This window comes from Nansenia antarctica (genome assembly GCF_963989245.1).
Source record: "Nansenia antarctica genome assembly, chromosome: 1".
In the NCBI taxonomy this organism is placed as follows: domain Eukaryota; kingdom Metazoa; phylum Chordata; class Actinopteri; order Argentiniformes; family Microstomatidae; genus Nansenia; species Nansenia antarctica.
Genome location: NC_137674.1, coordinates 83,115,998 through 83,131,032, shown reverse-complemented (window position 1 = coordinate 83,131,032; position 15,035 = coordinate 83,115,998). Strand labels below are relative to the sequence as shown.

The following is a 15,035-nucleotide window of genomic DNA, read 5'->3' as shown; positions in this document are numbered from 1 at the left end:
GTCCTACAAATAGCAAGTCATAGTGTGGCATGGTCACACTGGCATTGAGGTAAAGGTTAATATTAACAAGATCGCCATCTCATGGTGACTAAGAGATGGCAACATCCCAGCAGAGCATGGAGAACAAGAAGGGATAGGAAGAACACTCAGAGGGGAGGAGAACCGACAGACCATGCCTAAAGAGCGTTTGAGGTGACGGCCCCAACACTCTGGAACGCCCTCCCCCCTGACCTGAGAGCCCCTCCTTCAGAACTAATCTTTAAGACGCATCTATTTAGGCAGGTCGGTAGTCACCTTTAGCCTTCTTATTGTTCCTGTCTATGTTGTCCCATTTTTTGTTTTTAATCATTGATGTTTTGATTGCACTTTTCTTTTCTTTTTTAATGTAAAGCACCCTGTGCATCCGTGCTGGGAAGGGCGCTATATAAATACAGATTTACTTACTTACTTACTAAAGTACGTCCTCCATAGTTACCTACAAACCCTTGACCCACCCCTCTGCATATCTGTTAGGGCTTTCACACCGGCAAAGAACCGTGCCGGTTCGCGTTCGCGTTCGGAAACCTCCGAGCGTTGGCGCTGTCTGGCGAACGAGCCCGCGTTCATACCAGGGTAGAAGATGGAGGGGTAGAAGATGGAGAGGTAGAAGATGGAGGGGTAGAAGATGGGCAGGAGGGGTGGAAGATGGAGGGGTAGAAGATGGGCAGGAGGGGTAGAAGATGGAGGGGTAGAAGATGGGCAGGAGGGGTAGAAGATGGAGGGGTAGAAGATGGGCAGGAGGGGTAGAAGATGGAGGGTGTAGAAGATGAGGCAGGTGGGAGCAGAGACTAATGGTAAAGAATATCTCTGTTGTTTACACAGGTGTCTTCTGGTTTGTTTGGCATTGCTATGCTGATCACAGAAGGATCTAAACTGATGGAATTAATGTATTGTTGTTGTTTGTCGATTTATATCGGGACATAAAACAGATTAAATAGACCACATAGAACACATTTCTGACATTTTCTTCAAAATACCACCCCCTAGTGGCAAAGATCTGAAATGTTACATATATGTCACATTGGGCCCCCAATGTGATCTGAAATGTTACCTATATATCACATATATGTCTGTCCGCCTGTCTGTGTCTGTCTGCCTGCCTGCCTGCCTGCCTGCCTGCCTGCCTGTCTGTGTCTGTCTATCTGTCTGTCTGTGTGTGTGTGTGTGTGTGTGTGTGTGTGTGTGTGTGTGTGTGTGTGTGTGTGTGTGTGTGTGTGTGTGTATGTGGAGGGGGCGGTCAATCAGCAGGATTAGTATCTGCTATGACCTGCTGAAGCAATTTTGCACGAAAAGCGCTCTATAAATAAAGTCTGATTTGATTTGTTTGTCTCTTGCAGGAACGATGGTGACTATCACCTTGTCTGTTAGATCTGCTAACTGTCTACCCTGGTGATTGTCTCTTCCAGGAATGATGGTGACTCTATCAGCGTGTCTGTGGACTCTCCTGCTTCTCCTACAGAGAGCAGACTCTCAGAAGTTTACGGTTCACACTCCCTCACATGTTGATGCTACGCCTGGTGATGACATCATCCTGCCCTGTCACCTCAAACCCAACATCAGTGCTGAGGACATGAGAGTGGAGTGGGTGAGACTCGACTTCTCAGACCCTCGCGTCCATCTTTACCTTGACGGCAGAGACCAGAATGAACATCAGATCTGGTCCTACAGAGGAAGGACATCGTTGTTTAAAGAGGAACTGAGGAGAGGCAACACCTCCTTGAAGCTGTCTAATGTCCAAGCTACTGATGATGGAACTTATACATGCTTTATTCAGTCCCTGACCTGGTATGATGATTCTCCTATTCATCTCTATGTTAAAGCTCTAGGATCCCAGCCAGTGGTCTCCAACGAGGGACACAGAGAGGGGGGGATGGGTCTGCTGTGTGAATCTAGAGGCTGGCACCCTGAGCCTGACATGGTGTGGCAGGACAGTGAAGGAGTCCCTCTCTCTGCTGGACCTCTAGAGACACACAGAGATTGTGCGGGACTCTACACAGTCAAACGACATGTCATTGTACAGGAGACAAACACAAACAAGTACATCTGTAGAGTTCAACACAAGCAGACCAATGAGATGTTGGAGACAGAGTGTCACGTCCCTAATGAGCTGTTTGTACTCACACACCACTGGAGAGGTTCGACCGGGTCCCATCTGTCCTGGGGAAGGAGGGCTTCTCCTCAGGGAGATTCTACTACGAGGTGGAGGTGAAGGACAAGACCGACTGGGTTGTAGGAGTGGCCAGAGAGTCCATCAACAGGAAGGAGTGGTTCCGACTTAACCCTGAGCATGGATGCTGGACTGTGAGGCTGTGGATGGGGAGGTACAATGCTCTCACGGCCTCCCCTGTCCTCCTCTCTCTCCGTCTGCCGCCCCAGAAGGTGGGGGTGTTTGTAGATTTCAAGGAGGGCTGGGTCTCCTTCTCTGATGTGGACAACAGTTGTCATATCTACACCTTCACTGGCGGCGCCTTCACTGAGAAACTCTATCCATTCTTCTACATTAGCTTTGACTCAGCCCCACTGGTCATCACTCCTGTGACCCCCCCCCCGAGTGTGACCCGCCCTCCCCCCCAGTGTGACCCCCCCCCCCCAGTGTGACGCCCTGCTGAAAACCATGACCTTATTTGTTAAAGACAAACGTACTGTGATACAAATGTGTTTTGTTTAACTGTGCAGTTAGGCTATCAATTTATACAAAAAAATTGTTCAGCATTTCATAAATACTACTTTGCTTTATGTCTTATTGTGGCATGTTTGCCACATAGAAATTTCCTCTTTTTTTTTTAAGGCTAAATGCCCAGAGTGACGTATGCGATTTTTATCTGATTTGTTTTATATCAGTTTGTTCAAGAAATGTGTTCACAACAGGTTAAATATAATAAAGGACATGTTATGCAAGCATTAAGGCCAATGCACACGGCCCCGATTTTGTCGCACCGCCAAATTCGATTCCATTGATTTGAATGAGACAATGCACACGGCGTGCAATGCGATATTATCGCACAACAACATTCGATTCTCCATTCACACCAATTGAAATAATTCAAAGAATTGAGAATCGAATGTTGTCGTGCGACAAAATCGCACGCCGTGTGCATTGGCCTTTAGAATTAGAGTAAGACTGAATCATTCCTCCAGTTTCAGCCGTATAGACACATACAAACCCTACATTTAGAAACCGTACAATATTTTTTTCCCTGAACAAAGTTATGTTACCACTACTGTTTCCAGGTATATGTTATAATAACCAGAAACACAGCTATCCTTGACCTTGAACTGTGCAGCTGACCCATGCAGTAATATTGGACATGCAGTAGCAGATCATTACATCTGCCAGAGAGAAAGCAACAACTGATTGGTGAGAGGTTAATGAACAGAATTATGTCAAACAGGACTGGGGGGTATTCCATCAACGTTGCTAAAGGACAATCCAGGTTTATTTTGATAACTCTCACGAAATTATCAAAATAAGGCTGGATTTTTCTATAAATCTTGCGGGATTTATCAAAATAACCCTGGATTTTCCTTTAGCGACGTTGATGGAATACCCCCCATGTGTATTAATGTCTCTAGTAAACAAACAACAACACATGATAAAGTCCTGGGTGGTATTCCATCAACGTCGCTTAAAGTCTTGAGATGTATATCCAAATAAATCTGGATTTTCCTTTAGCGACGTTGATGTAATACCCCCCAGTCCTCTTTGCCTCCGGTTTTTACTCATGTATGTCACGACGTGTTATTGTCCAACATCATATGAGGCAGTTAAAAACCGTTCCAACTATCGTAATTCTTAAACTAGATGTGCAATCGAAACAATTCCAACAGTTTCTGAAAGCAGAGAAGTTGCACGTTCTAACCAGTTAGGGTTATTACGGTAGTTCACAAAAAAATACAATGCACTGAGCTCAACGCGTCATAGGAGAGTTGAGGGGATTTAACCAATGGCAGGCGCTGATTTGGACGTCACCGACAGAATCGGGTTGAATGCCAATTTCTCACATTTCACTTATCATAGCCTGCCTATTTGTTATATTCTGCCGTGCATGGTGACATGAACACCATATTAATGTATTTATTCTGGCCGGCAGAAGTGTTGATAACGATAAACAACCATGCATCGTCTGTTGTTACAACGTACAGGTTGTATGATATGAAACAATGACAGCGTACGAGAGGGATTGTCCTCCTGTCCTCTCCTGTTTGGAAGTGGAGCAGTTTGGTTGATATTATTACAGGTTGTGCATTGGATTACGTGGATCTACCTGAAAGAGTATGATCTCTTTTGCGTGTGGTTTGTATGGTAAGTAGCCCAAAGAAGCTTCACTTTTTCGATATGCACATTGTGTTCTGGGACCAGATTGAGCGACGAGTCTACAAAGATAACACTTATACACTATTTCTCTTTCGCGTTATTTTATTCTAATACATATAGGACATAGATCAGTGATACCCTACTCGTTATAAATTATAAAAAGGTCTTGACATTATTGGTCTCCAATGGTCCGATGAATGGTTATGATTAGTACAAATATGTGTCTGGAGACAATGTGGGAGGAAATACATCTGAGTTGAGAAACTAGTAAACCAGCCAGTAAGACATAGATAACCAGACAGTAAAACATAGACAACCAGACAGTAAGACATAGATAACCAGACGGATAAAACAGACAACCAGACAGATAAAACAGATATCCAGACAGATAAAACAGATAACCAGACAGTAAAACATAGACAACCAGTCAGTAAAACATAGCTAGATAACCAAACAGCTTATTGAAGGACAGGTGCAGCTGTAGAGGTTAATGAGTCATTATTACTGCAGGAGAAAACCTGTTCTGTTTGTGGTTGAGCCTATATCCCCTTTCACACACAAGAGGTTTCCCAATAAGGTAAGGTAAGGTAAGGTAAGGTAAAATAAGGTAAGGTGCATGTGTGAACAGATTTTACATGGAAATTCGCTTAGGCAATTCCCCTGGTCAGGACCTTATGTGAGAAATGAGAGCCTCAGGAAAGTTTATCTTTCCTCTTGGTGGACCATGACTTAGGCATACTAGCGTACTATTCATACTATGTATTATACCAGCTGGCCAGGAGAATGGATCTGCTTTTTACAACCACCCCATTTTCTTTTAAATGGGGCCCATATGGGACCCAAACCAGTCAGAAAATATACATACAAAATGAATAACCAACAGATATAACAAAATAAATCCCAAATCTGTCCAACCCCAACCGTCCTCCAGGCCCCACGCAGGCCCTGTCACACCTTTGGCTCTAAAGGTGGAGCACAATGAGGGAGCCCGAGACCGGAGTGGGGAAAAAGATTTAACAAAAATATGTATTTCTTAAACTCGTGATCAACTTAGGAAGCAATTTTAAAGAGGGAGGGAGAGAAGAGGACGGTTGACCCACCCTCATGGGCAGGTACCTGAAGAACAGACCAGGGCAGAGCACAACACAAACACAAACACGTGCCCAATCAATATTTAACTACCAACATTTTATTTTTTACTTTTCCCCCTGGCAACACTTGTCAAACGAAACCCCTTTCAAACGCCGACAGATGGGCTTCGCATCGCCAACGCCAATTTCGTGCCCCACCCAATATAGAATATAGGCTAATATTTAGGCAAAAACAACATTTTCCTCAAAAGTGACGTAAGCCATTATTTTAAGTAGGTGACGTCGTGACGATGTGGGACTTGATATTCTGTTGTTCTTTGCAGCTCTGAAGTTGTGTGGGGCTGGTTTATGACCGCAATGGAGGAGGCTGCCAACCAGCTGGAGAAAGACCACGTGCACAGCGTCTACAAGAAGATAGCGGCGTATTTCAATGACAGCCGCTACAAGGCCTGGCCCAAGGTCAGGCAGTTTCTTCTGGACCAGGAGCCGGGGAGCATCATAGCAGACGTGGGTATGTCTGTCTAAGAAATCATAGCTTTCTGTTCATACCAGTGTTAATTTTGGCAGGCTTTTTAGTCACTTAGTCTTTGGTGTTTAGATGAAGATGCACACCAGTTCTAGTCACACCAAGTCACCTCCATTTTTCTTAGTTCCAGTCCAGTTCCAGTTGATAAACTGAAAACATTCCAGTGCAGTCTCAGTCCACAAAAACTCCAAAACATTTTAGTTGAGTTTTCGTCGCTGACTACGGCTAGACTAAAATGTTTTGGGTTTTTTGTGGACTGAGACTGCACTGGAATATTTTCAGTTTTCATCAACTGGAACTGGACTGGAACTAAGAAAATGGAGGTGACTTGGTGTGACTAGAACTGGTGTGACTAAAACTGGTGTGCATCTTCATCTAAACACCAAAGTGACTAAAAAGCCTGTCAAAATGAACACTGGTTCATACCTATACTCTTCATGAACTACCAGGCAACCAGGTAACCTGGCAACATGCAGTGATGCTTGAAAGTACAGTATATCTCAAAAGTGAGTACACCCTTTAGATTTTTGCAAATATTCTGTCATATCCTTTCAGGGGATAACACTATCTTAATGAAACTTTGATATAACTTAAAGTAGTCAGTGTGCTGCTTGAATAACAGTATAGATTTATTGTCCATTGAAAATTACTCAGTACACAGCTGTTAATGTCTAAACAGCTTGCAACAAAAGTGAGTACACCCCATAGTGAACATGTCTAAATTGTGCCCAAAGTGTCAATATTTTGTGTGACCACCATTGTTATCTAGCACTGCTTTAACCCTCCTGGGCATGGAATTCACCAGAGCTGTACAGGTTGCTTCTGGAATCTTCTTCCACTCCTCCATGACAACATCACGGAGCCCACGGATGTTGGACACCTTGCACTCCTCCACCTTCCTCTTGAGGATGCCCCACATGTGCTCAATTGGGTTTAGGTCTGGAGACATACTTGGCCAGTCCATCACCTTAACCTTCAGCTTCTTCAGCAAGGCCGTTGTCATCTTGGAGGTGTGTTTAGGGTCATTATCATGTTGGAAAACTGCCCTACGGCCCAGTTTCCGAAGAGAGGGGATCATGCTCTGCTGCAGGATGTCACAGTATATATTGGAATTCATGTGTCCCTCAATGAAATGCAGCTCCCCAGAGTGCCGGCAGCACTCATGCAGCCCCAGACCATGATGCTGCCACCACCATGCTTGACTGTAGGCAAAACACATTTGTCTTGGTACTTCTCACCAGGGTGCCGCCACACACGCCGGACACCATCTGACCCAAATAGGTTTATTTTGGTCTCATCAGACCACAGGACATGGTTCCAGTAACTCATGTTCTTGGATTCGTTGTCTTCAGCAAACTGTTTGCGGGCTTTCTTATGCATCGGTTTCAGAAGAGGCTTCTGTCTGGGGCGACGGCCATACAAACCGACTTGATGCAGTGTGCGGCGTATGGTCTGGGCACTGACAGGCTGACATCCCACTTCTGCAACCTCTGCAGCAATGCTGGAAGCACTCGCACGTCTATTTTTGGAAACCAACCTCTGGATATGACGCTGAGCACGTGGACTCAACTTATTTGGTCGAACCTGGCGAGGCCTGTTCCGAGTGGAACCTGTCCTGGAAAACCGCTGTATGATCTTAGCCACTGTGCTGCAACTCATTTTCAGGGTGTTGGCAATCTTCGTATAGCCAAGGCCATCTTTGTGAAGCGCAATAATAATTTTTTTCAGCCGCTCAGAGAGTTCCTTGCCATGAGGTGCCATGTTGTCCAGCATTCAGAGAGAATTGTGCCCAAAACACCAAATTTAACAGCCCTGCTTATCATTTACACCTGAATCCTTGTAACACTAACGAGTCACATGACACCAGGGCGGGAAAACAACATCATTGGGCACAATTAGGACATGTTCACTATGGGGTGTACTCACTTTTGTTGCCAGCTGTTTAGACATTAACAGCTGTGTACTGAGTAATTTTCAAAGGACAATAAATCTATACTGTTATTCAAGCAGCACACGGACTACTTTAAGTTATATCAAAGTTTCAGTAGGATAGTGTTATCCCCTGAAAGGATATAACAGAATATTTGCAAAAAATCTATTCTAAAGGGTGTACTCACTTTTGAGATACAGTATACTGTATGTGAACCCCTTGTACAATTATAGCTTTTTAAAAGTTTTGACCATGAAATCTTTATTTAATCAGAACCAGTCTTTTTTATCTGACTTAACAGGTTTATATTGACCAATTCCACATGTTGGTTTAGAGGGAATCATGCGTGAAGTAGGAACATTTAATTATAAAGAAATTAGTCCAGGTGCAACAATAAGTGAACCTCTTCAGTCAATAGCTTGTGGCACCTCCAGTGTCTGTTGATGATTTCATGCTACAGTAATACATTATGGATTCAACAAACACATGATTCGTCATTCTATAGCCTATCCGATGTTGTTTGAAATATAGAAAATGTACTTTCTCATTTGGAAGTGAGTGCAAAAAAAAGCATCCACTCAAATCTGGTTTATTGCGTAAGCTTTCGGTCATAGACCCGCTTCAGGCATTTGGAAGTGATGAGATTTCTCATTGTTTATATCTGGTTTGTAGTAATTCTGCCATTTTAGCAGACGCTTTTAATCCAAAGCGATTTACAATTACGAATTACAGGGACATTCCCCCTGGAGTAACTGAGGGCTAAGTGCCTTACTCAAGGGCACACTAGTAGTGGTGTGGTTTCAGGCGGGATTTGAACTCACAACCTTCCGATCACAAGTCCAACTCACTATCCACTAGACCACCACTACTAATGTAGTTGATTGTCTTTCTCCATGGCAGGCTGTGGTAATGGCAAGTACCTCCACATCAACGGGAACGTGTTCAAGCTGGGGTGTGACGTGTGTCGCCCCTTGGTGGACACAGCCTGGAGCCAAGGACACGAGGTGCAGCTGTGCGACGGCCTGCGGCTGCCCTACAGAGACGACTGCTTCGATGCTGTTCTCTCCATTGCAGGTACCTCACTCCGCATGTGATAACTGCTATTTATTCATTTGTCTATCCTTATCCCTCTTAAGCGATCAGAATTATAACCATCTGTATTTGAATCATGAATCATGATGTTATACTGTCCGTTGTGCCAGAGGATGGTTCACACACGAGGTTTGCCTTGATGTTGAGAGTGGCATGGGAGCTGTATCTCAGACATGGGAAGGATGTCATTTTGGGACACATCATCAGTAGTGTGCCTTTGAATCATGGGGTGTTTCGGCCTTTCAACACTAGACACCCTCATCTAAGGTGGCCAGCTACAGGGTGATCAAGCCTGAGCTTGTGTCCCATGCCCAATCATGAGAATTGCCTGGTTGTTTAAATGGCACAGCCCACAGGAGTGTGCAAGGCAGAGGCGTCCTCTTCCCTGAGTCAGGCCTAGATATTATGTTGGCTATAGGGCTGGGTATCGCCACTGATTTCCCAAAACGATTCGATTCCGATTCACAGCTCCCGATTCGATTCGATTCGATTCGATTCAATTCGATTCCGATTCGATTTAGTTACAATATCAATTTTCCTTGAATATGAAGAGATTCTCAGAACTAATGCTATAAATGGTTCAAGGAACCCTATAACATGTAGCATTGTTAAACATATCAATGTTTACATTAAGAATTGACTCCAAAGCAGTTACATGAATGTACTTCTTATTGGAACATAAATGAACATCATTGACCAACATTTTGCTAAATCAGACACTACAAAAAGTGCTTTTTAACGTGCTTTACTGCAGCCAGTGTAAATAAAGGGGCTACAAACATAGCCTATCGGTAAACAAGACATCACATATCCCTCAGGACTGTCTCAAATAGCTTATTTGCATAATATATATATATATATACAAAATAAAAATGTGCAAAACTCAAACGAAAATAGTGCAATAGATGAGGGTATTTTGGGGAACAAAAAAACACATTGTAAACCAGAATGTCCATGAAACTAAAGCCCTTCATTACTGCTTTCTCACTTTTTGGAGATTGGAAGATTTTATTCAGGAATAAACATAATTGGAAAATCAATGATTATTAAAATACTGTAGTATACAGTAACAATAAGTTAGTGGAAACACCACAAACACCACAGGCTTGTTTCGGATCCGCTTTTCCATGTTTCACGTCAGGGTGATGCCTCAATAAGTGGTTCCGTAGATTTGTGGTGTTTCCACTAAATTTAACCTCCACTGCGCACAGCTTGCATATGGCTTTGCTTTTGTCCTGCTCATCTCTATCGTCATCATTTTTACATCCAAAATGCACCCAGACATCTGCCTTTAAGCCTGGTCTTTGCGTGAGATATGATAAATTCTTGTAGCGCGAGATCTGGCCACGAGATCTCGTTGCGGATTGAAGCTGCAAGCAAAAAAAATAAAAAAAATAAAAAGATCGATCTCGGGATCTCGGGATTTATGAATCGATAATCGCTCATTCAATGAAGATCGATTCAGAATCGGGAAATCGATTTTTTGAACCCAGCCCTAGTTGGCTATGCAATTTCTTCAGTTTCAGTCTTTTATAGGGCACTCAATTTAATTTAGGTCGTCACTGGTCAGAGATTTTATCAATATTTCTAGACAAGAAACCCAAAGTGGTGCCATAACAATAATACGTTTCCAGGTTAACAATTATCGTTGACATCGGTGTGCTCGGAAATTACTGTTAAATACAAAACGTGACACAATACAGTTAGGTTTGAAAGCCTAATACTGTAATATTTACATCTACCTTCTGATTTATTTTTCTTCTCCTAGTCATCCATCATTTGTCCACCAAAGAGCGTCGTATTCGAGCAATAAAAGAGATGGCCCGCACCCTGCGCGTGGGCGGCCGCATCATGATCTACGTGTGGGCCATGGAACAGAAGCGGCGTAAGTTCGAGAAGCAGGACATCTTCGTCCCCTGGAACCCCAACCCCCCTTCGTCCCCGGGCTTCGGCAGGGAGCAGCGCCCCAGGAGACGTACCGTCACAGCGCAGAGCGTGAACGACGACGCCTCGGACAGCAGCAACACCGACAAGCACAGGAAGGTCAAAAGCACATCCTCCATGGCGGACGAAGAGGACATGGTCTGCACCACGACCCAGCAGCAGAAGACTCAGAGGCTGTGGTTCTTCTCCAGGTCCCTGGACTCTGTGTTTGACTTCGGCAGCCTGGCCATCTCCCGGTTGTCTTCCAGAGAGCTGAGCGTCCTGTCCTCCTCCAAGATGGGCGATGGGGCGGACGGGAACAAGGCCGCTGGCTGGCCCGGGAGAGGACGAGGCCTGATCAAACAGGTCTCCAGCTTCTTCTCCTCCTCCAGAAACAGCTCAGAGGAGGACGTCTTCGACTCCGTCACAGATTTAGACGGGACACATACGGAGGGGGTTGCCAGGGGCAACCCAACTGCTGCTACAGAACCAAAACAGGTGTCAAACGGTGTCTCTGAAGCCTTAGTCCAGGAGTGTAGCTCTGTGGCCTTGCCTGATCTGGTGTCCTACCAGGGTGAGGCTTCAGAAGGGCTAGGGGAGAGAGCGATGGACAGTGATGGAGGCCCACAGGGAGATTACCAAAGTCAGGAGCAGGAAAGCACAGTCCAGAGTCTGCAGGAGAGGGAAGCGCAGGTGACGGCCTCTTGCCTGCGGTACTACCACGTCTTCAGAGAGGGCGAACTGGTGGAGCTGATACAGAACCATGTAGAGGAGCTTCACGTGACGCACACGTGCTTCGATCACGCCAACTGGTGTGTGGTCGCTGAGAAAGTTCAAGTTTGGAAAATATGACTTGGTTTTAACAAGTTTGATTTGAACCGTTATGTGTTATTGCGTCTTACGATTTTAAATGATTATTATTATTTTTTTAAGTTAGTTCAATGTCCTGGTTGACATACTGACATTTGACTTGTCTTTTTTTTTTTAAGGTTTTCTTTTTCAGAGTGGGGCAGTCCCACTCATATTTTTCATTTAACCCTAGAGATAGTGAAGGTAGACAGGAAAGTAAGGAGGAGAGGGCATGTCAGCAGGGCATGGGCCAGATTTGAACCCATGCCTACATGGGCATATGTGTGCACTGTAGACTGCGGTGCTAGACCACTGGGCCACCCCAGGCCACATTTGACTTTTTTTTAGGGGGGTAAATACTGTGTCTCTTGAAGAGCACCTTCAGGCAGGATCCAGAGAACCAAGAGTATTTGTGATTGGATCAGACAACTGAACTAGGGATTGACGGGTGTGGACAATGTCCTCAGTCCGAGTGCTGCTATTAGAGAGATTGTACGGGATGTTCGCAACTACATTAGTATTTTTTAAAGCCTCCTGGTTTGGGCTCAAAATGGAGCGATAGTCTGATGCGTGTATAATACATCATATTGATCACTAACTTACCCGATATGGGGATATGATTTTCTCTCGTGAATAAGATGCAGTTGAAACAGCCGTCAATTTTCTTTATCTCATGATCCTTTAAGAAACTTCCTTTATTCCTTTATCTTTCACAATTACAGTGGGAGGGAAAAACTAAACATATAGGGGTGTTAGTATCTAATATCTATTAGTAACTACTTTTAATATTCTATGTGCATCTTGCGTACATGAGACTGACCCCGTATAGAGCTTCAGGGAGCTGTTTTTGTCTCATGAGCACTGTTTTTAGAACTAGTGGCTGAAATTATACCGTTATAATTTCCGTTATTATCATTTTTAATGAATAGCCAATATGAAAAACAAAATCTCTGCCAAAGAGTCACGTAATTACATTTTTTCTTCTATAGATTTTATAATTGAATTTTAGCTAAAACCTTTTTTAATTGTTATTCCTATTTTACCTAACTCATAGGATACCCACTTATTTACGTCAGCCATTTAAAACATTGCATAAACACACTGAGCATCATCTAGTGTATGGAATGCTTCTCTGATATCCACCATCTGCCTGTAATTTGTCTTAAATTGCACACATTCCTCAGAATTACAAAGAGAGGACCAAACCTTATAGCAATTATTTTCCATGTACTGTATTGTCCATCTACTGTACTAGGTATCATTTGAGGCGTAATCTATGAACCACCTGTGTATAATGTGTCATGAGTAAAGGCTGTTTATAAGGAGCCATGAGCTGTTGTGGAACACTCACCAGTCATCTAAGTGTGTGTCATCTAAGTGTCTAGCTATGTGACTTTCAAATACATTCATACTGCAATCTACCCAGGTGTCTCATAGGAAGTATTACCTAATAGTTCTACTTAATGTTGATTACTGTGTGCTCTGTGATTGGTGTATTATGTCTTATGTCCAAATTATATGGCTGAACTAAACCAATACTATGTTCGGGCAAATCAACTGCCATCTAGTCCTATACTGTGAAGCGTTGGCCTGTGTGTGCTGCTTGCTGTGATGTCAGTGGTGAGCACATGAATACTCACTGTGCCAAGGTCGTTGCATAAGCCTGTTAGTACAGCATGTCAGGACTGACTGTGTTAGGTAACGTACTGTGTGAACGTACTGATGTGTTGGATGTCTCACTGTTCAATATGTTCAAGGTCATTTTTGTTTTTGTCGTTTTTAATCATTTGTTTACAGCTGAATAAATTGTTTTGTTCATGACTTCAGATCATTTCTCTTCCCCTTATTTGGTCCTTTGGTACACTGTAAGAAAAGACACATTTGTAAAAAATAAAATAAAAATAAAGCACATAGGCCTACTCTAAAATGTAACATTTTATTTCAATGTATTCAATCTGTGTCTAATTTAGATTAAGATCACGTGGTGATACATACGTTTAATGTATCCCTGACACACAAGAGACTCCATGCATAATCAGGGAGAATTTCAACAAAAACTCCAAATGTGACTAAATTATTCACCTGTTTATCTGTGATTTGACCACAACACATGCACAGCTTTTCATATGCCTTCTTTGCACAAGTGCTTGGCTTGAACATTTTTAAAAGTAATATACATATAACAGTATCTTACTGTAAATACAAAAACACCCTGCTATACTATACCTATTATAATAGATCCTTTAGAAAATTGTGGTTTTGTAGTACAGGAGACATAATTTAAGGGAAATAAAAAAAGATGAAAGCAATTCATAACACAGAGACACACCATCTGGCAATTAAGCAACAATAACTTAATAATCATTGACAATTGGGCAATAACCAATTATTGTTACCACTAGGTGGTGGTATCAGTCAGTCAACTTCATGTGATTGGATCAGAGACTTGTTTGGACGGTAATTAAACCTGGGGTGTCAAACTAGTTTGGTCACAGGTGGCAAAAATAATACATTTGTAAGTAACACAAAAGGAGAAGACATTATCCAAGAATATAGAGGATGGATCGTGCCACAATGAAATGCAATACATGTGTAACACTAAATACAATGCAATGATACATAATATTTGTGCCATAATGACATCAATACAGCCGTATTGTATTTCGAAATGTGTACATTCATGTGTGCATTGCATTTCGAGATGTGTGCATTGCTCATTTTTTGTATTTGGTCAACAATCCTTGATGCTCTGCCAGGCCTGTACTGCAACCTTGAGATGTAGTGAGTTTCACACATGTCAACCTGAATATTAATCTGTGATTAGGGATGAACGATTATCCTCCTTTTGTACTGTGGCTGGGGCCCACCCGCTGTGCCGACGGACCACGATGCCGACAGTTTATTAGCGGATTTCTGCGAGAGCTGAATGACGGACCACGATGCCGACAGCTTGTGGGAAAACGGTCGGTACATGTGGAAAAACTAGGGTTAGGGGTGTGATATTCTGACGTGTAGCAAGAATATTATGTATAAATGATGAGACACACACTGGATATCAATTAGACTCTTTAGTTAGTCGACGTGCTCGCATTACAAGGGGTAGGGTTAGGATTAGGGTTAGGGGTAGGGTTAGACATGCCAGCATGTACCAAGTGGACGTAGCACCTAACCCTAATCCTAGTTTTCCCACATGAGGGCTGTCGGCACAACGGTCCGTCGGCAAATTGATGCGGCACCATGTGGCTACCGGGAAATTCCTTTTCTAATTGC

The 15,035-nt window shown here is 43.3% G+C and overlaps 2 protein-coding genes across 2 annotated transcripts; both read left to right on the top strand.

Annotated features, from left to right (window-relative positions):
- The first annotated feature begins 209 nt into the window (after positions 1-209).
- Positions 210-2,793, top strand: LOC308153369 (butyrophilin subfamily 1 member A1-like). Its single transcript, XM_080526484.1, has 3 exons — positions 210-282; positions 1,446-2,164; positions 2,197-2,793. The coding sequence occupies exons 2-3, from the start codon at positions 1,448-1,450 to the stop codon at positions 2,635-2,637; spliced, it is 1,158 nt and encodes a 385-aa protein (XP_080382610.1). The 5' UTR covers positions 210-282; positions 1,446-1,447; the 3' UTR covers positions 2,638-2,793.
- Positions 2,794-4,259: 1,466 nt separating this feature from the next.
- Positions 4,260-11,768, top strand: trmt9b (tRNA methyltransferase 9B; the record flags this gene model as incomplete). The annotated part of the gene is made up of 4 exons (XM_080539674.1): positions 4,260-4,342; positions 5,769-5,956; positions 8,802-8,975; positions 10,762-11,768. The coding sequence occupies exons 2-4, from the start codon at positions 5,794-5,796 to the stop codon at positions 11,766-11,768; spliced, it is 1,344 nt and encodes a 447-aa protein (XP_080395800.1). The 5' UTR covers positions 4,260-4,342; positions 5,769-5,793.
- Positions 11,769-15,035: the final 3,267 nt, after the last annotated feature.

Coding starts and splice junctions, on each gene's coding strand:
- LOC308153369 (XM_080526484.1), top strand. CDS start 1,448: ATGATGGTGACTCTATCAGCGTGTCTGTGGACTCTCCTGCTTCTCCTA. Junction 2,165..2,196: donor AGCTGTTTGTACTCACACAC/CACTGGAGAGGT, acceptor GTCCCATCTGTC/CTGGGGAAGGAGGGCTTCTC.